The following is a 24334-nucleotide window of genomic DNA, read 5'->3' as shown; positions in this document are numbered from 1 at the left end:
GTCCTGCCTGGGACTACAAGTGGTGAAGCTCTTTGCTCCGTTACCCTGGAACATAAGGTCTTGGGTTCAAATCCCGGCCTGAATTCTTCCTACATTCTCCCCATGCATACATAGGTTTTCTCTGGGTACTCCAGCTTTCTCCCACAGTTTTGGTAAGAGTGACTCTTACCCTAAATTGGCCTTTAGGAATGACTGTGTGTAAGTATCATTGTTTGCCCTGTGTCTCTGTGTCTCTTGTGACCATGCATGTATAGGGAAGATATGATAGTTGATGAATAAAAGTCCTGCCTAAATAAATCATGAAAGGCAAATTTTGCTTGGAGGCATCTATTTCAGATACCCATAAGAAGGAGGATAGCACCCCTGAACCCTCTCCCTTAACCTACCAGTGTTTGAGGTTCTTACATTCCTATTAGTTGGCGTTTAGCCATGTTTGGAGTCAAAATCATTAGCCCAAATACTTAATAAAGATACAGACAATAGTAACTCAGTTATATTATAGACCTTTAAAGTTAAAAAATTACTCCAAGATATTTTCCATTACAGATCTTTACACACATAAGGAACGGAATTGTTTTATCTTCTAAAATGTTCTCATGAAAAAGACCCCAAAATACAAAAATCCCTTCTGCTTAAGGAAGAGACTAATCTAGTATTCTAAAACCGTAGAAACTTTTGAGTAACAAAGCTCCTTGGAAGAGAAGTGACATTCGTTGTTAGGAAAGATGTTTGCAAGAAACAAAAGCTCTGAAACCTTTGGTAAAGGTTGCTGAATGGGGTGCTTCCAATGCTTAGTGCTTCCACATGGCTGAAGTAATTAAAAAGCACATGAAAGAGTTTTGTTCTGGTTGTGTTCTGTGGATTATGTAAAACCCTTTCTTGGAGAGGCAGACTGACCTGGGGCCAGCTGGAGTGGCCCTTATAGCCAAATCCACATGATGTACACTGTTCAGGACTTCAAGGTTTCAAAAACGTAGAAAAAAGCCACAACCTAATTTGGTAGAAAATCCTACAAAATCCAACTTTTTGCTTGGATGGTGAAAGAACCACTTACAAGGTTTGGAACTGCAGTGTGTAACAACCCATAAAACATGGTGGAGGATGTATTATGCTATGGGATTTTTCTGAAAAACAAAATTAAATTACAATATTACACTCACATTTAAGTCAGGGTGGATCCCCTGATATTAGACAAGATGTTTTGGTGAAGCTTTTCACCAGGAAAAAGACCTGAAGCAACTCCACCAGCAACAATGAATTTCTAAAAAAAGGAAATCAGGAAACATTTTAACCAGTCAGCAGGGACTATACCCTCATTCCCACTAAAAACTCTTCACTAAACTCTTTCACTGCAAAACTGACACCTTCATCAGTTTTGCAATGGATGTTCTGTCAGTCTGGAGTCTATAAGTATAAAAATGATCTCCTGCTGTTTAATGAAGCCTTACAGTACATCACTCTGTTAAGTAACCTTCTCTATGAGAGGTTTCATACTATTTTGTGCTGCACACCGTGACTTAAAAAAACACATCAGTTCCCATCCTCCAGCTGCACCATCTTGGTTGTTTTTGAGCACAATTTCATTGATGGAGCTCAGCTGCTGTAGCGTCATAGTTTCTCACATTTAGAAGAAACACAAAGCAGGAAAAAAAAAATTGGTAGAGAAGACATCACATCTGTTGGCATGTGCAACACCTGGGGGAACTGATCCACCTGATTAAGGGCCCCTTAGATGTTACTCACTGTTAATATAACAGCAAACTGTGTGGACATCCACACCCTGCCTCCCCTTTGTTCCTCTCCATTCCTTCTACTCCTGAACAGAGTTTCTGCAGAACATCACAGAATCCATAGTCACCAGAATCAAATTTCACATCCATACAACTTACAGTGTAAAATGATCTCTGTTTGTTACTTTAATAACTCAGTTAAATGTCTTCTTGGTCACAATTTCACACACTGAAGGTTTGCTGAGTGAATTGCAGAAAACATGGGAACTTTTCTGATCAAATCTATCATCTAAACATTGTGCAAACCTATACCTAATAAATCTCCAGGATAATCAGACTTGTTAGAAAGGTAAATTTCTCAATTGTTTCTATTATCTTCCTGTCAATGACACTTTTCAGTGATTTGGTAACAGATGATGCTCGCTGCATTTCTTTTTTCAGAGAAACCTGGGCAAGTTCTTCCTGAATCCCAGATTTAAGCAGCTCCACAGTGTGTGGTTGAATTCACTGTCCATTCTTCTGATTTATGATGCCTGAAACATTGTCTTTTCCCACCTCAGCATCAGTGGTAACACATTTACAGGTCAGCCACAGACACTGTGGCTCCTGTATCTTACCACAGACTACAGACTGGATGGTCTTTTTCATCTTTGGGGCCAGTTCGTCCAAAATGAAGCTAAATTATTTCTCTATCTTGACTTAATCGAGACTGGAAGGTCATCCAACTCTCAAATTCACACAACAAATTATATTTGACCAGGACATTATTCTAATTAAAAATGCTTCTGCAGAAAAGTAATTGACAAAGCTGGACCTCCCTTGCAAGAAGCAGCTGAAAGCAGAAAAGCAGATTATACCCTCTTACACTGCTGCACATGGAGGCGGAAGAAAAAAGGAAAGTGCTCTTTTCAACAGCATCGCATCATCTCTTTGTGAGGTTCTAGTGCCCTCTGCTGCAACAAAAAACAATGGCTATTAGGTGACAGCTGAACGTTTTTAGTTGGAGAAATGGACTCTCGTCTTTGTGTTGCCCTATGACAGACTTTCCACATGTTCAGGGTGTACACCACCTCTTTCCAAATGACTAATGGAGATAGGCACCATCCCCCACTCCTCTAGATGAATGGATGGACGAACAGACAAATGGATGGCTTTTGTTTTGCAGAACAGTAGAAATCTTCAAAAATATGTATGTTTTTATTCTTGTTTTTGAGAGCAATTATCGAACGACAGCATTCATACTTCCAAAGGCATCATTAAAATGCAGGGATTGCAGAAAGTACGCCCTTATTTTATGGAACTGTTAACAGAAGCACAATAAATAGGTGCATTTATTTAAAAAGCAAATAACTGAAATAAACCTAAACTAATATTTTCTATTAATATATTATAAACAACAGCTTTAAATCAAATAATTATACATTTCTTCTTTAGGAAAAAAAATGAAATTTCTTTCAACCTGAAAGAAGAATTATAATGAAAAGTTGGGTTTGATCAGCTGAGAGTTAAAAGACAGTGAGCAGCATGAAGAGTCCATACAGCAGGGCACACGGGTAAAACACCAACAGCTGCTGCTCTTGCATCGCCAGAGTGGAGATGAAGATTTTAGAAGCTGAGAAGCTGCACCAACAAATGGTCAACAGAGCCAGGACTGTTCCCAGGATGCCTCTGAAAAAACAAAAAACATGAAAGTTAAAATACAAAAGTTCAGCTTTGATCCTACAATATCCAAATAAAATCAAATAGACTAAAGGAAACAATTAGATTGACTTACTGCAACGAGTAGACGACAGCAAACGCAGAGAGGGCGACCATAGGTAGGAGGCAGTACCCCAGAACACTAGCCACACAGCCATAAGAAACTGCCAGAGAGCTCATCAGACTCAGCAGGATATACATCCCAATGCAGGCGATGGCACTGATCCCATACACGTAACCAAAGTGAACTTTACCTGCCTGTGTAGAAACGAGTTTAAGGGTGAAAACTCTACTACCCTGTTATAGAGGTGCAGGTGCAGAGACCTTTGCATCACAAGAATCAGACTCACCATCATTAAAGTGACACCTAGAGCAATGCAGAAGAGGATAGGACCTGTCAAATCTGTCTCATTCATAATGCTGCCATCTGCAGGCTTCAAAGGATTCAGAACTGTGAGTGTCTTCTGCCACATGTGATCAAAATCAATTCCAAGTTCTGGAGAAACGTACAGGAATTTCAGGACTGCCAACTAGAAATGTGTTCATAGAACTTCCATGCAGAAAAATGTCTTATTACCTACAAGAAGTGGAGGTTCCTCCCCTGGAGACTCAGATGCTGTGCTGCTAAAATCTGTGGAATTCATGGTTGGCTGGTAGATCTCTCCAGAGTACCGCTCCTCCATGAAAGGATCGAGATCGTTTGGCAAGGTATCTTGTGCTGCACTGGATAATGATCATCATATTACCATCCGTTATCAAATTGGAAAAGTGTTTTAGTGTAAAAAAAACAAAAATTCCAAAATTAATTTGATCTCTTTAAGTGTTGCACAAAGTCTCGTTTTAAAGTTATCTTGGCCCCTGAAAACTTTGTTGCTTTTTACAAAACACTTACTATAAATGTTAACACTACGATGTCAAAATGTATAAAGCTGCCAGCCTTGACTGAAGAAGCTGATTGACTCAAGCAACCTCTTTTCACCCTGGGTTAGATCCAATAACCATTAAGAGCGCCAACTGACTGCACTTACTCAGCGTTGTAATAAGCCACACCACTGCCCTGGTCATCTATGTAATATCCTGTTTGGTAGAAATCCTGCTCAAACTGCTCAAAGTCGCCCATGCTGACCAGAAGAAGCTGAAACAAACAACAGATATGGATAGAAGCAGTCAGGCATTTATTTGTTTTCTTCATGTTTCTTTTTTCTTGATGCAGTGAACAAACTGAGAACCACAAAATATACAAGTCCCTTCAGTTCAACTCTGTCAGATCTTACTGTGGCTGCATTTAGGTTGTTAAAGATCAGAAAAAGCCAGAGTCCTCAGAACACAATCATTTTATTTTCCTTTGAATAAACTCACCTGGAAGTCTATAACACATGAGCGGGGAATACGTCCTCCTCCCAGCTTCTCTGTAAAGTTTCAGGACAGAAAACATGAAGGACTGTGAGGTTAGACTATTAATAGCAGACTATGTTTGGACGGTGTAATAATGGATCTGACAACTGGTCCCAGAACCATTTTGTAAAACCGGCTGCTGGATTGGAGTAGGAATATCTGAGAGCAAAATATGGGTATCTTCTGAATATAAATAAATAAAAATCCATTTCAAATATTCGCATACAGTATGAACCGTTTTATCTCAATACTGACCTCTAATGGACTCCACAAAAATGACTAAGCAAACCAGACTAAATATTGTCTTCTTCATTTTTTATCATTTACTTTTTCATACAGTAACAATACCTTTCTTATAAACAATAAACAAAAAAAGTTTTTTTATTTGTATTCAGCCAATCGCGATAATTGAAAAATTATCATTATGGTCTAGTTTATTCCTCTAAAAGTGAGCATCCAATTGCAATGAGTAATAGGCGGGACTTTTACTTCCACTGTAGCGTTTAATGTACCTTGGAAACGGGAATGTAGCAATATATATATTCAGTTTTCTTCTGCCGATTTTAATTTATCGCTCTATAACTAAAACCAAACGCTGGTCAAAAGTTGCACTGATTAATTAACGCAAGAAAAGGTGGAATATGTTTTCATTTCACAGCTGCCTGTCTAAGAAAACGGGAAAATATTTCGATTTTGTGTTTCAGCGAATACAACTGTCAAAGAAGTTCAGCCTAGTTGCCATTCTAACCAATCAGAATGCTAGAAGCCCAATCTGTCTGGCGACCATCGTCTCAGCTCCTCCAATCGGAAGTGCAGTTTACTTTGGGCCTGAAACGCTGGTCCAATCAGAAGCACGGCTCGCTGAAGGTTGGATCTGGATCAGAAAAGAAGCTGCTGCTGTCACTTTCACAGGTAGGACCGAGCAGAGTTAGCCGTAACGGTTAGTTTCACAAAGTCTTTTTCAGCTGTGGGGAGTTGGTCCGTGTGAGAGTTTGAAGGCGTCCTGGAGGTTGTTTAAGCCATAAAGAAGCGTTCAAAGCTCCGTTTGCGCGACTACTGACAGTTGGGAGCTAGCAGTTAGCTGGCTAACGGTCAATGTTTGAATGAGTTGCGGGCGTTTCCCCTTACCTGCTGTGGTTTACGGCTCTCCTCTGACGGCGCAAATGTTGCTATGGTAGCTGCACAAATCTGATATCAGCTGGAGATCAGTTTGGGGGTTCCCTGTTGGCAAAAAACAACTGAAAACACTCAGCTAACAGCGCCATTAGCTTCTTTCCTCCATGCTGGAAACTTCCTGCAGCTTTAAACACGCAAACATACTCAATTCACAAGGTTTTCATAATCACAATATGATCTTTAAAAAAATAAAAAATAAATCCTTTTACATGAGTTAAAGCGATCAGAGACCATAATATCTTCGTAAAACGCAATTACTTACTCAATATGTCGGATGCAGAGTTTTTCATAGTATAGTATTTTGCTAAATGAGGTGGGTGGTTTGAGACTTTTGCACCGTTCTGAAACAGATCTCTTGCACAAGATTGCACAACCATTTCCAGTCGAGTTTTTTTAGGCAGTCATTTTCCCCAGAATATAGAGAAGTTCACGACAGTTCAGAGCTCCACAATGTTCTTCTCATTAAATTAGTTCACACACCAACAAGCAACCCACAGTTTACATCCTATAGAAAAAGTTGGAAAAGTGTGGTGAAATGATACATTAATCAATAAAAAAAAAACACACTAATGCCAATCACTTCATGTGTTTTTCATATTTATACATCCACTTCCTAGTTTTGGTGGCTACATTACTTTTTCTATTCTTTCAGTCATCTATCAGGACCACAGTCAAGGTCAGTCCAGTAGCAGCGCTCTCCTTGTTATCAACCATGCCTGGAATGTGTGTTGATAATGTGTTCTTGAAGGCAGCATAACGTGTTTCTTTAAAATCTCTAGACCTTTATGCGTTAATGCTGTAATCACAGAAGTGGAACTGAGCTTTGCCAAGGGTACTGATGAAACCCATACCATCACAGAGCCTGGCTGCAGGGACTAGTTGCTTGTTCTTCCAACAAGGATCTGTAATGCTGATCTGACCACTATCCATGATGGTCCATCCCAGATGCCTCCATGCCCAGAGAAGTGGACACACCTCTATACAAAGTTAACTTAAGACTTCTTTTTAGAACAGTAAAGTTTGAAATGGCCTTTGTAAATGTGAGTTTAATAAGTTCCACAAAGTCATTCCTTGTCCACGTGGTTATATCAAGTGTTGATGATGCTGCAGAGATCAGGGAGGGTTGAATATGGTACATTAATTGCCGTAAACTGTCTTGTTCCTTACTTTTTGAGAATTTGCTAAAGCTTGAATTACAGGAATGTATAAATACAAACTCCTGAAGTGAAACTGATGAGACCACGCCATAAATATCCTAGCCATATTATGCTCACAAACATATAAAACGTAAGAAAAATATAAGAATCAAACTTTTTTTAGATTTTTTTTCCCCCCGTTTTTCCAATAATACAGTAATTACTGCTTGTATTGTCCTCGCTTCAGTTTTTCTTGAACTTGCTTTTTGATTTAAACCGATCTTTAAACGTGAGCTGTGTCCGTTTGTTAAGTCGCCCATCCGACACCATGGGAAAGAAGAGTCGAGTGAAGACTCAGAAGTCAGGATCTGGAGCCAACACCGTGGTTTCCCCGAAGGAGATGATGAACCTCATCTCCGAACTGCTGCAGAGTACGATCACCCTTTGAACTTTAACTCCTTTGCTCCTTAAACTATGTAACCCTAACTGTCAGAAGCATGTTTTCCCAGAATGCAGCAGTGCAGCACCCTCTGCTGGTAAAGAGTGGGAGGAGTACATCCAGATCAGAAGTCTGGTGGAGAAGATCAGAAAGAAACAGAAAGGTCAGGATGGACACAACATCTCTTGAACACATTTCTTTTCAGATGATAAAAAAATGACGAGTTTTCATGTGTTCAGGTTTGTCAACAGTATTTGAGGGCAACAGGGAGGACTACTTCCCTGATCTGATGTCCTGGGCTCAGGAGAACGGGGCGTCCTGTAACGGCTTCACAGTGGCCAACTTTGGCACGGAGGGCTACGGCCTACGAGCCACCAGGGACATCAAGGTGGGCATTTAAAGGACAACTCACCAGTTACATGTTTAATCATGTATCCATACTCATAACAGTGTGTTTGTGTGTGGCTGTGTCTACAGGCAGAGGAGCTGTTCCTGTGGATTCCAAGGAAGATGCTGATGACTGTGGAATCAGCCCAAAGCTCTCTGCTTGGTGAGAGTTAGAAGTGGAAAAGTAGAGTTAGGATGGCAGCCAAGCCAGTGTTAGGATGAAGATAGGACTACTCTTCCCCAGACTGCATACTCTGCTATCGACATTTTACACGTTTGAATTTTGATTGACCACCACAAATTAGTGCATAATTGTGAAGTGGTAGGAAAATTATACTTGGTTTTCTTAGTTTTTTTAAACAAATAAATGTCTGAAATAGGTCTCATGCATATGTATTCACTGCCAGTCAGTACTTTGTTAAATCACCTTTTGCTGCAATTAAAGCAGCAAGTCTTTTTCAGATCTGAAGTTGTTTTGCACATTCTTATTTGCAAAAGAGCTTAAGCTCAGTCAAATCAGCCTCTGTGACCATCAATTAGTTTTACAAATTCTCATAATTCATGAATTCCCAGTTAGATTTAGGTCTGGATTTTAAATGGGCCATTCTAACTCTTTGATTAGATCTAAAACATTACATTGTAGCTCTGACTATGTGTTTAGAGTCATTATCCTTCTCAAAAGTGAACTTTCACATCTCAGGTCTTTTACAGCCTCTAAATGTTTTCCCCCAGGACTGTCCTGCATTTAGCTCCAGCTGTATTCCATCAGCTCTTAGCAGCTTCCTTGTCCATGCTGAAGAAAAGCATCCCTGTAGTATGATGCTGCCATCATGTTTCATGGAAATGGTGTATTCAGGGTAACATGCAGTGTTCATTTTCCCACTCTGCAAATTTTGATTTGCACGTTGGCCAAAAGGTTTAGCTTTGGTCTCATCTGTGAAGATCCCCTTCTTACATGTTTGCTGTTTCTGCTCCTTTGCTCATGATAAACTTTATACGGGGCTTCTTAGGGCTTTCTTCTTGCCACTTGTTTGAAGGTGAAATATGTGGAGTGCCTTTTTTTTTTTTTTTCAGTTTTCTCTTGATAGGCTGAACAGGTGGTCTGTGGTGTTCAAAGCGTGGGATATTATTTTCTATCGTAACCCTACTTTAAACTTCTCCACAACTTTATCTCTGACCTGCCTGGTGCGTTCCTTGGTCTTCAATATGCTGCTTGTTCTCTAATGTTCACAAAGCAGCTGGCTTTATACTGAGATAAATCTACACACAGGTGGAGTTTATTTACTAAAAGGTGATTTCTGAAGGCAATTGGCTGCCTTGCATTTTATTTAGGGGTGTCAGGGTAAAGTGGACCGATTATGAATGCAGCAAATATTTTTGAAAAAAAATTATTTTCCGTCCACAACAGTTATGTGCCTCTTTGGCACAAGTATTAAAACTCCAATTTTATTGTGAAGGACCAACACAATCACTGTGCCGTCCCTCCAGTGAGGTCTTGGGTGTGATTCCAGGTCTTCTGCTAGTTTGTGCCAGAAAAAAACTTGTTAAAAGGAGTCATCATGACTAGATCAACCATCTCAGGTGACTCCTTTCAGTGAGGAGAAGCACCAGTTCTCCTCTGAGCCCCCTTCAGATGGTTTTAAACGATTTCAGTTGTTTCCTTGTAAAATAACCTTGAGGACGTTGTTTCATTGTGCAGTGCACAGCTGGAATCTAACATTACTTGAAACCTGAGTGAATCGTCTTATTTTTTTTGCAAATGTTCTGCTGTAACTTCTTTTGATGTAAAAACTGTAAATGTTCAAGAATTTCAAATGTAGCAGAGCTCAACAACAGTTGTTTTTTTCCAAAGAAAACACCTAATTTTCTCTCTTTAAGTATTATTTAAATTTTGATCTCAGTCTGTTGATTTTATTGATGACCTTACCACCCTCCCCTCTGACCCCGTGTGTCGCAGGTCCTCTGTACGGTCAGGACCGGATCATGCAGGCTATGGGCAACGTGACACTGGCCCTGCACTTGCTGTGCGAGCGGGCCAGCCCGTCCTCGTTCTGGCTGCCCTACATCCGCAGTCTGCCCCAGGGGTACGACACACCACTCTACTACCAGCAGGATAATGTGCAGCTGCTGCTGGGCACACAGGCGGTGCAGGATGTCCTGAGCCAGTACAAGAACAGTGCCCGGCAGTATGCTTACTTCTACAAACTAGTGCAGGTACCCAGACACCAAACCTCCATGTACAGACAGCTGAAAATGTCTTGTTTTTTTTTTATTATTTTTGTGCTGACTCTTGTGGTTTTAAATATGGCTGCACACAAAGATTCAGTCGATTATCAGGAAACAACCGATTTCTAGCCAATCCTCTCAGCCTGGAAGAAGCAAAACAGTTTGTCATTTGTTAGCCTTTCAGTGAACATTTGAATAGAAACCAAACTGAGAGCTATAGTTGCTGCGCACTAATAGGAAAAAGTCTTAAATTGATGCTAAACCACTCCTAAAATTTGGAAACAAACCCAAATCCTTAACATTAGCAGGATGAAAACTAACAAATTAATCATTATTTGTATAGTGCATTTTTAAATGCAGCTGGTCAAATGTGTATTAATTTTGTACATGAAGAAAACTGATGGGTGGGTAAGAAGAATGAATCCCAGGTTTCATTTCAGGACAAAATTTCTGTTGGCCTGACTGAGGGTGGGATTTATTTTGTGCATGTAATACTCCTTAACATCCAGCAGAGGGAGACATTGGACCTACACAGATTCACACACTTCATATCAGGAGAACTCCACATTTGGATGATTTATGGTAAAGATAAATAATGTTAGCATTTTTTTAAGTGTTGATAAACTTCTTATAATCATCATCTTTAAGATCCTGAAACCAAATGTATTCTTGTCTACATGCAGCCCTAAGACACATAAGCAGTGAATTTCTGATGAAATATCAGTTAACAGGCCCTGATAACAGATAGTAGAATAATAATAGGAAATTATACTGTTGTTTTTTATTAATCTAACTTGGCTTTGATCAGAACTCTCCACATCTCTTCTCTCTGAAGTCGGTTGCTTTATGTTTTATCAAAGACACAACAAAAGAGTTTCTGACTTCTTCTGTTTGATGAAAACTAATATTCAAATGGCAACAATGAGATCTGTTTCTGGTTACATTGTCCCTGTCAGAGACCTAGTATAAAATTTCAGGTGGTGTATTTGCTTTGTGGTCTTCTTCAGATTGTTAGGTAATTTGTTTTTAGATAAGGCTGTCCACCAGGGGGCTGTAGTATGTTCTGAAGGAATCCTGATATTTAACTCTTTTCTGTTTTAAATGTTATAATAAGGAAACTATGATTTGTGTACAAGCCACCATCTTCACTAAACCATGTTTCTAATTATACTTTTCATATTTCAACTCTATGATCACAGAGTAATAGCAGAGTTGTTCTCGGTTAAGCAAATATTTACAGAAGTATTCGGCCTGTTTAACCTGCATTTAGTTGCTGCATCTTTGACGGCACAAACAACCTCGAGTTTTTTTCAGTTTGATCAAACAACTTGTATACATCTGGATTTGAGGATTTTCGGCCCGTTTTCTCTGCCAGGCCTCCTGAGCTCAGTCAGATTGGGCGGGTGATCATTTTCAGGTCAGTTTACAGTAATTCAGTATGGTTTAAGTCGAGGCTCTGTCCGGTCTGCACTACAGACCTGTTCACTGAGCTGACCCACACAGCAGTAGACCAACACAGGACAGACTGAAAAATGGCTGTGTAGGAAATCTCCAGCAGCTCATGTGGAAGGTTGTATTTCTTGAGTTGTCGCAGGAAGTATGGGTTCTGCTGGGCTTTCTTCCTAATTCTGTCATCTCACAGTCTGGAGTTTTTCAACTGCTTGTTATACACTCCCAGTGAAATTTCACGTGTTTTGTACCAAGGAAATTCCTCTGTCTATCTACTCATAATATCCAGAGTGAAGGTCCTTCTGGAATTTGGTCCCTTCTCAGAATCTCTGATGTTAAGTTCTTTATAAATCTTTTTATTTTGGGCCCATTATCGGACTTTTAGAGCATGAATTGGATCAACAGGGAATTCTTTGTTAAAGGTTCCTCCAGAAGTGACACAAAAAGCTAAGAGTGAAAAGAGCTGCAGATCAACACCAAACATAATAAAAAAATATCTAAAGTTGGTTCTCCTAATTGTCGTGTAGAAGAGTTCAGGTGTGATACAACGAGGCCTTTATGCCCTCACATTAACACTGTTGCTGACAGTCTCTTCATGAATAATTAATCACAAAACACAGTTTTTCACTGACACATTCTTATTTTGATCGTCCTGTCACAGATTTGTTAGTGTTTAAAGACGGGTTTGTTTTTCATGCCCAGCTTTAATAATTCATCTCAAGTGAGACACAGAAAACAAAAACAGCCGCATCATAAACACCTTAGGCATTAAAAATTGATTATAGATTTCACAAAAGACTCAGTTTATTATTTTGATGAATTTGTTTTTGGATTTTGACTTATAAACAAGCATGAGTGTGTCTTTATTCTCATTTGTATTTTGGTAATTCTCGCCTATATTTAAGAAAGTGACCTGAAGTCTGATCCAGTAGATTCCACAGCAAAGGATTGTCAGTTAATTATCCAGTGAATCGTGTTTTTATTTAAAACTTTAGTTTTTCTTTGGAGTTAAGGAGAAGATGTTGAATACACACTTCCTCCAAACTCAATACTGAATTGAGTTTGGAGGAAGTGTGTGTCAGTATCCAATAGGAAAGGCTTGGGCTGTATCCATTTTTTTGATAGCATGGAACCTTCCTTAAATTACTCTCTCTGCCTGAAAAGACTTGTGGTGCTGTATAGCCCCTGCATGTAATTCACAGCCCTTTAAGGTGTTGTGATTGGGGCCGCACAATATATTTTACGTTTATTGTTATCGCAGTGTCACTGTATGCAATGCATAATGCAAAATAATGCCGGAACTGCAATAAATATTATTTAGGAACGAAGCATTCAGGCTCTCCACGCCTGTATATTTGATGGCACATTTGTTTATTGCGGCATAAAGAGTTTTAGAAGGTTACGTCAATAAGAAACTACATCAAAGATGTTTTAATGTCAAATCATCAACCAGAAGCAACTTTTTTCTAAGTAACTTGTTGCTAAGATTATTTTCCAGTAGTTTGAGAGGCTACTTATTACATGTGGTTTATGTTTGCTGTTAAACCAAAGCAGAAAGACCGTGATACGTTTTATTATTTGCTTATTTATTCAAGTCAGACCGTTATGGTGGCATTCACCAATATTACAGTATATCGCATGTTTTCCTAATAACGTGCAGCTCAACTTTCATTTGTTTTAAGCTTAATTTCTGAGAGTACAGATGCAACCTACAGTTCCATCACTATGGCATCTCAGAACAATGTCATTTGAGTGATAAATGAGAAATTAGCAATGTTTAGAGATAAGATTGCCAGGATATTGGTTTCGCAGGCTGCAATCTGAAGATGGTATATGTTTAGCATTCTTGTTGGATCCATTATGTCCAGAAGCTCTGCTTCTGTTTGTTCTCCATGATGTGTCCCTCAATCTCCACTAACCCGGACTGCTTCTTAATTCACCTCTTAATGGCCACAATTCTGCCATTAAACGTATTTTTATTTTGATAGGCTTGACTTAAATCATTTGCAATTCAGTAAAGAAACATTGAAGTCTTTTTTTTCTTTTCCTCTTAAGCTATAAAAGGCACAGGTTAATGATAGGATGTCTTTATACACGGGCAACAGAGCAAGCAACTTGTTGCACAAACAATGCAAATTAACTTTTTACACCAGGGCTCTAAGCTCAGCATGGTCCTTCACTTAAATAGTAGCAGAAGAAGGAAATTCCCAGGATTACTCTCATATACATGTTGCACAGTTTTAGTGAATTTGCGTGTTTGGGATTAAATTCACTGCAGTTTTGGATTTTGAATTTTATTCTACCTCTGGTTGTTAAGCTTCGAATTCACAACGTTTGGAGCTGTTGACTAAAAACCAGAATAGATATATGGCGCATTTTCACAAATGACGGAAATCAGCAATGAGATACTTTTTTACTGGGTCATATTAAACCAAAGCTCAATATTTTTCTGTTAAATGTTAAAAGTCTCATTCGGTTTTGATGTTCAAATGTTTTCAGAGCTGCAGGCTCCACCCTGAAGGCTATGCTGCTCTCAGAAGAGTGACACATCCGAGCTCTACCGGCCTCTGTAGTTCATAGCTTATTCTATTAACTATTCCTTGATACTGAGTGTTTAGATGAGTAAAACCACCTTCCTCTGCAGTTAGTGGGATATTGGCGGCTGGTCTGTCTGTGCACATTAACATGCATCAGTCTGTTCAGCCAGTCGTTCACAGATCCAAAATGGTGGGCAGAGACAGAGGCAGGGGAACCAAAGAATGAGGTACATTCAGGTCAGTTCAATTCAAAGCCAAAGTGACAAGCTAATTTTCCAGCCCGGTCATCTGAGGAGGAGGAGGAGAGAGGGGGCGAGAATGGAGGAGCTGGGGAGAAAGCAGGGAGGGGGGGAAACTGAAAACTGTGTAGGAGTGTATGTGATGCTCCATGTCAAGTCGAGTGTGTCTTTGTGCTGTTGGGGTGCGCTAAGAGCAGCAGAGAAATTAAAGGGGAACTCAGCCAATTCAAACAGGTAATCTCACCTGCAGATGCTGATCAATACAACAGCAGTTTTCATGAAAGATCTTGAAAGAGGAACAAACATCAGAGAATCTCCAGTTTTAATCAGTTCAAGATTTTGTAAATTTATTGTCGATGATCTTTAGATAAAGGTCGAAAGAGATTTGCTTGTATCCTCTTCCATTGCAGAATATCATAAAGCAATCATGAATTCTGGTGGAATTTAAGGGAGCAACACTAACATGGACAGCAGTAATTCCCAAATCCCTTATTTTACATAAGGAGTTCCACAAGGCTCCTTTCTTGGCCCCAAGCATCTTGTTTGGGAGGTCAGACGATGCAGTCAGCTCAGACACTTGTCATGGGGCTTTGGTATCTTACAGTTGATAAACTGGGAAGAACCTTGCTATGATTTTTGAAAGCTCTTAATTGTACTTGGCAGATTGATTTGGTTTTGGCTAGAAGCTTCCTTCTAGCCAAGGTGAAGGCTGGTTTCCAAGATGAAGACTTTGAGAAACTCCTAGTTTTCTGTAATGCTTTGTGTTAGGGCTTTGATCAGTCATCCCTTTGTCTGCATTTAGTGCAGAATCCTGCTTTGGGACTTTTGACAGGAACCAGGAATCTGGCGCATATCACTCCAGTGTTTCCTTCATAGTTTCATTTGATCCGATCCTATTAATTTTATGAGTGTCCTGTTAGTTTAAAGTTGACACGGACATTGGCAGCACTGCATCCACAATGTGAAAACAGCGACCCCAAACTGCTGGACACCTTTTAGATGGGTGTGCATGAAGAATTATGTTTGCATGGCTTTGTATCCTTGATGAGACCTGAGACCTAAGTGTTGGGAGGGAGAACAGGAATATAACAGAGTGGGGTAAACGCCTTACTGGATGTTTTTTAGTCTTAATCTTGATCTTTATAAAAACCAGGACCATTTAGTAGCAGAATCTCCCTGTTTTCATTTTCTGCACAAAACAGGGACAATTTAAACGTGACTGCTGGTCGATGGCGCCTGTGGCTTTAAATGGAGAAACCAGTGACATTGGTGGACACACACACACTCTTTCAGAAACGCACACGCACATATTCATGCCCAAATTGATGAGGCAGATTTATGAAGGCTGCTGGCCACAACAAATTAAGTTGACAGTGATGTATGTGGGGGGTCGAGTGTCATGCTGCACCAACAGACCACACACACACTTTCACACACACACCAGTGGTGGGCCCCTACTCCCAGTCCTTCTTGTTAGGCTTCCCTGTCAGGCAGCCCCCCTCCAGCATACCTGCATAATGAAATACCTCGAACTGATTTGTGTTTTTTCCCTTTCTGCATCCCCAGACTCATCCCGCCGCCAGCAAGCTGCCCCTGAAGGACAGCTTCACGTTTGATGACTACAGGTCAGTGTGTGTTGTTAATGTAAACTAGAGCAACGGCTCTTTTTAGGTTCCTCGCAGATTACGTCTTACTGTAAATACGCAACATTTAATTCTTCCAAGTCTCTGTTGTGTACCACAGGTGGGCGGTGTCATCAGTGATGACACGCCAGAACCAGATTCCCACTGAGGACGGAAGCCGGGTCACCCTGGCACTTATCCCCCTGTGGGACATGTGTAACCATACAAATGGACTGGTAATAAAAACACACTCTTAGATCCTTTTTACTGTGAAGATAAAAATGGTACAAATCGTTTGAACAGAAACCCCACAAGCCTGTGGTATTGAGCGACCACAGCCTGCTGACTCAGAGTCATCACCAATGAATTTGTAGGATTCAGAATGAGACAAACAAAGGAGAAAAAATGCACAATGTGACGAAAATGCTTGAGCCTCATTGCATGAGTTTTTATGTCTTCCCTGTCATTCAGGTCTTTGTAATGCAACATTGCGGCATTTATGCCATAGGAACAGCATATTGGAAAATATTAATGACTTTCTAAAGCGCTGATAAACCTTGACACAAAAATGGAGCCATGCATTGAACTGGGAGCATCGGATTTTAGAGCTGTTTTGGCTCAGTGTTCAGTTTTGACTTTGTTTTCATACTGATAGACAACCATTTTAGTCCTCTTGCAAGTTAATAATTTTCAAAGGAAGGAAGAAGGAAGGAAGGAAGTACAACGGCACAGTCAGTAAAAGCAGATTCATTTAGGTTTTTAGGAATCGTCCTGGCCTCGGTGATTTTTAAATATTGCTAATATTGACAGACAACACATTGTAATTTAAGTCCCATGGATGAAATCCAGTCAGAGTTACAGGTAAATGCTAGGAATGAATAATTCAGAGGTACTGACAACACCATCACAGTTCCAATACGTTAGAGGCATGCCATGACTAGCTTGTGTAGAAGTTGTATTTAGTAGAAGCTGAATAGATAAGTGAAAGTTGTTCTCTGCCTCCAGATCACTACAGGCTACAACCTGGAGGATGATCGCTGTGAATGCGTGGCTCTGCAAGATTACAAGGAAAACGAACAGGTGAGGAGACAGATGCCACCCTTGGGTTTCTGTGCTGGTCATTGTTTTGCGAGACATGTACCTCGAAAGATGCACCAGAATGACAAAGCTAAGTGTTTCACATTTGAAGAAAATAGAATAAAACCTATACTGCAAACACATTTATTCCCAGAAATAGCATAAAAACACACTTTTTAAAACAAATGGAATGGAATCATATCTGTCCTTATTTACAAGTTCAGTTCAACTATCCTTTAGGTTGGGATGAAAGTGGCTGATGGATGATGCTGAAGCGGATGTTTCTCTTCCTGTAGATCTACATCTTCTATGGCACGAGATCCAATGCAGAGTTTGTCATCCACAATGGCTTCTTCTTCCAAGACAATGCCCACGACAGAGTGAAGATCAAGCTGGGCATCAGTAAGAGTGAACGTCTCTACGCCATGAAGACCGAAGTCCTGTCGCGAGCCGGCATCCCAGCGTAAGTTCTCCTCTACTTGACCTGGAGAACCTGTAATTTGGGTCACAGAGGGCTTCGGGTTCCCCACTTTGCCATAACTGAAGCACGTAAAACTTAAATGTTGCAACAGATCTGTTTTATTTCTCTCCTCCCACCCCAACGAGCTAAAAATTAGTTATCCGCCCCAACACTTTCATCACCAACAAGCTTTATCATTTTATCATTAGCGCTGTAATTTTATGCAGCATTCTGTACTCTGCATTTTTAATCATACGCCTTTAATCTCTTATTGATGATGCTCTGAATCTGAACAGTAGAAATTACGTGAAAGAGTTCCCCTTGTTGCACCAGCACGTTATTAAACTGGTAGATTTGCTCAAAGACCATTTTTAACTTCAGGGCTGAGTAGCCGCTATCAGACTGCTCTAACAACAGATCTATCCGACAGGATGGAAAACGCGGAATGAAAAAGTCCTCAAAGATAAAAAAAAAAAAAGGGGGCTAGAAACAGTGGGAATTGGCCAGGACCTTTTTGTTTTTTGTAGCATTTTTCAAAATAAATGTTTTTGGTTCCATATTTACCCACATTGTTGGAAAACTTTAAACTGTGCTTTTTATAGTGTTTTATTAATAAAAGCGTTTTTCACACTGCTGAGCATGCGATCCTGCTGTTTAAAATTATTTCACTTATTGAGTGGTTATGTGAACTACTGTGTCCTTTCTCTGGTCTCAAACCAATCTGCCCATTGTCCGCTAGACTCTCAGACCACTAACAACCATGTGACGTTCAAAGTAAACACATTGCTTCCCCAGCTTGATGCTCCATTTGAACTTTAATAATTCATCTCTACCCTTTCTAGATGCCTAAAAGTTTGCCGCCATGGGATTTTTAAGATTGGCTGTTTATGTTAGCTAACAAATTCAATTCAAAAATACTTTATGAATCCCAAAGGGAAATTAAATATAAATTAAATATATATTAAATATAAATAAACCAGTGTACCTAATAAAGTGGCCAGTGAGCGTAATTCTTTAATGCACACCAACAGCATGTTTCAGGTGAGTGAGGATGATCTGGGAATATAAGTTTGATTCACCTTAAAATTCTCAGGACTATTCCTGACAAACCTTCTAAGCTCCAGAGGAGTCCATGAGGGGACACGTCTGGACTCACTATTAGACGTTGTGCTCATAATCACTGATGCAAAGTGAAATTTCTCTCCTTTAGGGCTCTGGTGCAATTTTGTGCTCATACCAGGTTCATGTTTTTGACTGATGATGTTTTATTTTCAGCTCCTGTGTCTTCGCTCTGCACTGTAACGAGCCCCCTATATCAGCTCAGCTCCTGGCTTTCCTGAGAGTCTTCTGCATGACAGAAGGTAAGAAACACAGATGCACACAAACACATTGTGAAATAACAGCTGCAGGGCATTACCCATCTAACCAAGAGCTGCAAATCTGCTCACAACCAATAAAACGTGCCTCATACTCTGCTGCTTCTCTGAGACCGTCTCCAAGCGACTGTTTCCTCCACGGGAGACAGACGAGGTGGAAGAACAGTCGCAAGGGACGAGCGACGCCCGACCGTTCCCAAGTTGGTTAATTGATCAAAGCAGGCCACCAGATGTGTGGAAGGAGTGATCCACCTTGGGGTTTGCAATATTCATCGGCATGTATGCAGAAAGGCAGCCATGTCATAAATCCCTCGTCGCACAAGGCCGCAGCCGCCTCCTCTGTCGCAGGACTCATACCCAGGACCCTGCATGATATATTAATCACATTTCTGATGCATGTTAATTAAAAAAAAGAACTCAACTGCCTTTGTAACTGTGTGAGAGTGTCATCCTCTGCATGCATATTGGTGTGCCAACATGTCTTAGTTGATATGACATGACGGAGAGAGCGTGTTCACACAACTGGGACACTGCTGTTCTCCTCTTTCATCTTCCACCAGCAGTTATCCAGCATGTAAATCCAGAGGAACGAGCCCAGTGTGATAGAGATTTATACTGGGATTATTCCCTGGGATTATGGAGCAGCAGGTTTGCAAGATAGCCGCAGTTTATCTGGTGTCACTGCCCCCTGATTTAGACCAGGTGGTTTTTGATTATCGGTTAAACACTGAAAACATAGGGTTGGATTTGTTTTCTCGGTTTGTTGTAAATCTTAAATAAACAGAGAGTGAAATTCCACTCTGGTTGTATCTTTTCTCCCACTTCCAGAGGAGTTAAAGGACTATCTGCTTGGAGATGGAGCTATCAACAAGATCTTCACTCTGGGAAACAGCGAGTTTCCAGTCAGCTGGGAGAATGAGATCAAACTGTGGACTTTCCTGGAGAACCGAGCCGCTCTGCTGCTGAAAACCTACAAGACCACATCAGAGGTCAGTCAGCATGAGTTAGTGTTTTAAATTGAGGCTGCAGTCACAATTTGGAGATTTAGTTGCAGTTTAGCTCCTGATTATAAACCTTTAAAAGAGTGTCAGTTGAAAAGGTAAAAAGCACATTGTCTCCCAAAAACTTAGATTTTTTTTAATGTTTCTGCAGTTTAACCTTCAATAGAAACAAACAGAAGCTCTTATAGACATCACAAAGTCAAATGTCTGTTTTAAGTCTGCAGTAAGAGGCACGGCCTGCAGGTTCTAAACATTGTTTGAAGAAGTGAAAACTTGACTTGATTTATCCAAAAACAAACCAAAACTCAGTTCTGCTTCAGCCTTAATCAGAAAATATAACTACAAGTCCAATCAGATTTACCTGTTGATTTACCCATGAAATTCACCCTTTCTGAAGAAGATACTGATGATCAGATCAGCTTTCACGAGTTGAATATGTGAAAATGAATGTATTTTTCAGTTAATCATGTTTGCCTCGTTTCCTGTCTTCCAGGATGACCGGTCTTTTTTGGAGAAACCCGATCTCTCTCTCCACTCCCGTTTGGCCATCCAACTCCGCCTGGCTGAGAAGCAGATCCTGGAAAAGGTGTCAGCCAGCGGTCGGGATAAACGGCTCCACTTCCAGAAGAAGCTGGAGGAAGGCGCTCCGCTGCCACACTTCGAGGAGAGCGACATTTCTTTGCTGGAAAACAGTGACACGGATGCACAGCTTCCCATTATCTTGCGCAAGTTGGAGGAGGTGGAGGATGGAGCCGGGCTCCAGGTGGGGGAGGCCCTACTGAATGGGGAGAAGGTGGGCTTTGGAACAGAGGAGAGTCAGGAAGTGAGCAGAGATGTTGCTTCAGACCGGACGAGTCCGATGGAAGCATCTGAACTGGGTGCCAATCGAACTGAAGACATCCCCAAAGAGAACAGTGAATAGCTCAAACCCCTTACTCATACAGCTCATGCTATTTATTTATTTTGTGTCTCTAAATGAGTCAGAATTGTAGAAGCTGTAAAATATGAACCGTATGTTCATCCAGCGTGGCTTCATGCTGAGCTTTCTCACTCTCGTGTCAGGAGAGGTTCGGATTAAAATCGGCTCTGGGTTTAGTTTGAAACATTAAAAGAGTGCAAGGCCTGCAGCATGGGAGAGGTGAAAACCACAAGGTGGCTTTCAGCAACTTTTTCTCTTATCTGGATGTTATTTGTACAGAGCAGGAACCTCTCCTGTTTAGTGAATTAGCTGCTTTATGACAGCACTTTGTCTCCATGTGTGTGTTTTCAGTTGACAGTCATTGTCTGGCTGTTCGAGCATCACTGCCCTCCCTGGTTTTGGTTTAACAGACTCATTTTTTGTCAATTGATGGTTCAGAGGGAAAGTGAAGATTTACTTTATGGAAAACTTGTTTTAACACGTAGTTGTGTGAATGTATTGAGTGTAAAGCTGCAGTGGTGGTCCAGCAGGAATGATCACTGTGGTGTTTCCTTCATAAAGCCATAAACAGCACTGAGGATTCAGTGAGAAACAGGGATGTGCTCTGTTGTTTTCCCTGTTGGAAGTTTGCTTTTTCTTGAACTGCTTTAGCATGATGGTTAAAAAAACACAAGGAAACGCCTTTCTGTTTGTTTTCTGCTTTGTGTTTATTGTTCGAGTGAGCCCTGTGTGTGAAGACCTGACCACAATGATAATCTAAAGGAAACGGTAAAGAGACTGGGATGGTTTACCATGTCCTTAAAATGCGTGGACCTAAACACAGCTGGGTGTGTACGACATGTTATAATATTAAAGAGCATAAATGCCAAAGATGCAGTACACTTGTGGTAAAAAAAAGGGTGTTATTTTAAATATCAGGCTATATTAAAAAAGGTGGTCTTTATCAGGTTGCAGTTTTTTTATTTAATTATTTTGCAAAACAGACAACAAAAATGAAGCCTCATTTGAAAAGCTGTGTAGTGGTAACCTAAGGCCATTAAGAGGCCTGTAGCTAGTTGCTTATAATCAAATGTATTGATTATCTGATCCTCAGTGTGAGCAGCTCTGTAAAAGCAGATTTGGCAGTTTTTTCTAGTTTTGGGCATACAGATGTGTGATATTGCAACGCAAGGGTGAAAAGAAACCGGCAATGATCTCGGAGATGCAATATTGCTGCCCATCAATGTAGAAACGGTTATAGTTTCTAAACTATTTAAAGTCAGTCGTTCTACTGTAAATAAATGATGAAGTGGAAAACATTTGAAACAGCTGTCAGTGTTCCCAGTAGTGGGTGTCCCAGCAAAATTACCCCGAGATCAGATCCAGCAATGCTTGGAGAAATTAAAACGCACCCAAGAGCTCCATCCCAGACTCCATGGGCCTCAATTAGCATTTTTAAATATTATTTCTGCAAAACATTGCAAAGATGTATTTGGATGAACAGAAACAAGACTTCTGGAACAATGGGAAGGGATGAGTTCATATTTCTTGTTATCTTTAATAACATTTAGCACTAAAACAATACTGCAGTGGCTGTAACATGCATTGCTTTCTGAGGATATAAACAGAATTTTATTGATTTAAGAAACCACCTTTGAAACGGCAATAAATCAGGATAAATCCCTGTAGGTCTTTCCAGTGTTGGTCACATACTGGGAACATATTCCTGTTATTTGTACCATTGGGTTCTACATGAGTTTCTACTGTATTTTGGGTAGGTTAACAGTGTTACTATATGTAAACTTTACATTTTTTTCTGGTTGAAACTTTGAATGAACCTTTAACAGCCAATAGTTCAATCCTTTTTTACTTATCGTTGGTATCAAACAGACAGAGGTAGTGAGCAATCCAGAATTTAATAATCGGTTGAGAAAGAAACTCCAACATCACAATTGTTAAAATGTGGATATAATGTGTGTTAGCTACAGGAATATGATTAAAATATCTTATATAAAACTGATGTAAATACTGTAATTCTTAGACCATCTTATTTAGAGTCAAGACAATCATTGAACTATTGCTGTGCATGTAGGTGTAGCCAATAGGGCCCAAGGTTTATAAATAACAGCATGACTGTAACACATTTCTGGATCATCTACCGACTCTGAGCTGGGTTTTGCATCACTTTAGTCATTAAGCATTGCTTCTCAAATGTTTGCTGAAAACACCATGCTCAAAAATGTACATGCATCCAAAAAAGTCCAGGAAATCTTGTTGACCATCGGGGAGCCCTTCAAGATGTTCTTGAATGAATTTGCAAACTTGTTCCCATTAAGGAACCTGATGAAGTTTTCCTTTCGATCCTCCCTGGCTTCTGAAATCCCACCTCAGATGCATTTCCAAATTTTTCCATGTTTCTTGTAAATTTGAGATCCTCACTAAGTTTGTCACATAACATACACTTAATGTTGATCTTTACAATTCAATTAACTTTATTTATATAGCGCCAATTCACGACGCATTATCTCAAGGCACTTTACAAAGTCCATTCAATCAATTCATACAGATTCGAAGTCGGGCACATAGATGCCAAATGGTCCTAGTTATCAAACAATGCAGTTAAATTCAGTTTATTAGAATTGGTTAAAACGTTTTTCTAAAGAAACCCAGCAGATTGCATCGAGTCAGTGACTTGCAGCATTCACTGAGCATGAATCAACAATGGACAGTTGCTTGCACTGTGCTTGACCTTGTAGCAATCCCTCATACTGAGCGTGCTTGTAGCAACAGTGGGAAGGAAAACTCCCCTTCAACAGGAAGAAACCTCCTGCAGAACCAGTACTTCCTGTGTGAGCGGCCAGCTACCACGACCAACTGGGGGTTTGGGAGAACAGCATACACACAAAATGCCTTAAATGCTGTGTTCTGTCTCTGACTCAGTCATTGCAGTGTGTAAACTAATTGCAAAAGATTTTGGTAGGATACTAGATTTTAAGTATCATGCACTCACACTGCATAGCGAAAATATATTTGGCCAGTTGGAAGGACTGTAACTGCCCATACCTCATGAATATTTTTAGTAGAGGAGATGCTAAAGGTCATGGAGAGTGGTGGCGATACTGTGTAGTGGTAAAGACAGAAAACAGAAAAATTACAGTTATAATATTTTTGAAACAGTGTTAACATTTACATGTTTTGATAGTGTGTCCTACTTATAACTCCGTTTTCCTGTTATTGAGCCTCCGCTGTGACACCAGTTCCTTCTCTTTCATCTGTCCACACATAACCATCTCTCGAGTTCCCAGAGGAATGTTCCAAAAGAGAAAACATCCAGTGAGCAGAAGTTGCGGACTGAAATTCTTTGTGGATGTCACATATCAAAAAAAGAAAGGTAAACTGGTTTGAGACGATTATGAAAGGCGGCAGAACCTCAAATAGCCACTTGTTACAAACAAGGTCTGCAGAGTATCTATCTCAAATGCACAACA

General features: G+C 40.2%; 2 protein-coding genes across 5 annotated transcripts; one reads left to right on the top strand and one right to left on the bottom strand.

Annotated features, from left to right (window-relative positions):
- Positions 1 to 2908: 2908 nt before the first annotated feature.
- Positions 2909 to 6384, bottom strand: LOC124855428 (protein YIPF5-like). Of its 4 annotated transcripts, XM_047345286.1 has the most exons (8): positions 6262 to 6384; positions 5952 to 6044; positions 4788 to 4837; positions 4457 to 4563; positions 4006 to 4151; positions 3779 to 3924; positions 3505 to 3686; positions 2909 to 3398 (listed from the first exon to the last, which is right to left on the bottom strand). In XM_047345286.1, the coding sequence occupies exons 4-8, from the start codon at positions 4546 to 4548 to the stop codon at positions 3236 to 3238; spliced, it is 729 nt and encodes a 242-aa protein (XP_047201242.1). In that variant the 5' UTR covers positions 4549 to 4563; positions 4788 to 4837; positions 5952 to 6044; positions 6262 to 6384; the 3' UTR covers positions 2909 to 3235. The 4 variants fall into 4 exon arrangements, with proteins under 4 accessions (XP_047201242.1, XP_047201244.1, XP_047201243.1 ...); XM_047345288.1 differs by lacking the exon at positions 6262 to 6384 and having other exon boundaries at positions 5952 to 6059; XM_047345287.1 differs by lacking the exons at positions 5952 to 6044; positions 6262 to 6384 and adding an exon at positions 5645 to 5938.
- setd3 (SET domain containing 3, actin histidine methyltransferase) lies at positions 5601 to 22866 on the top strand. Its single transcript, XM_047345284.1, has 13 exons — positions 5601 to 5735; positions 7448 to 7566; positions 7645 to 7737; positions 7814 to 7962; positions 8052 to 8124; positions 9919 to 10175; positions 15979 to 16037; positions 16156 to 16270; positions 17040 to 17114; positions 17408 to 17574; positions 18847 to 18932; positions 19776 to 19936; positions 20442 to 22866. The coding sequence occupies exons 2-13, from the start codon at positions 7464 to 7466 to the stop codon at positions 20868 to 20870; spliced, it is 1767 nt and encodes a 588-aa protein (XP_047201240.1). The 5' UTR covers positions 5601 to 5735; positions 7448 to 7463; the 3' UTR covers positions 20871 to 22866.
- Positions 22867 to 24334: the final 1468 nt, after the last annotated feature.

Source organism: Girardinichthys multiradiatus, chromosome 19, assembly GCF_021462225.1.
Source record: "Girardinichthys multiradiatus isolate DD_20200921_A chromosome 19, DD_fGirMul_XY1, whole genome shotgun sequence".
NCBI lineage: Eukaryota > Metazoa > Chordata > Actinopteri > Cyprinodontiformes > Goodeidae > Girardinichthys > Girardinichthys multiradiatus.
This window is presented reverse-complemented; position numbering and strand designations above follow the sequence as displayed.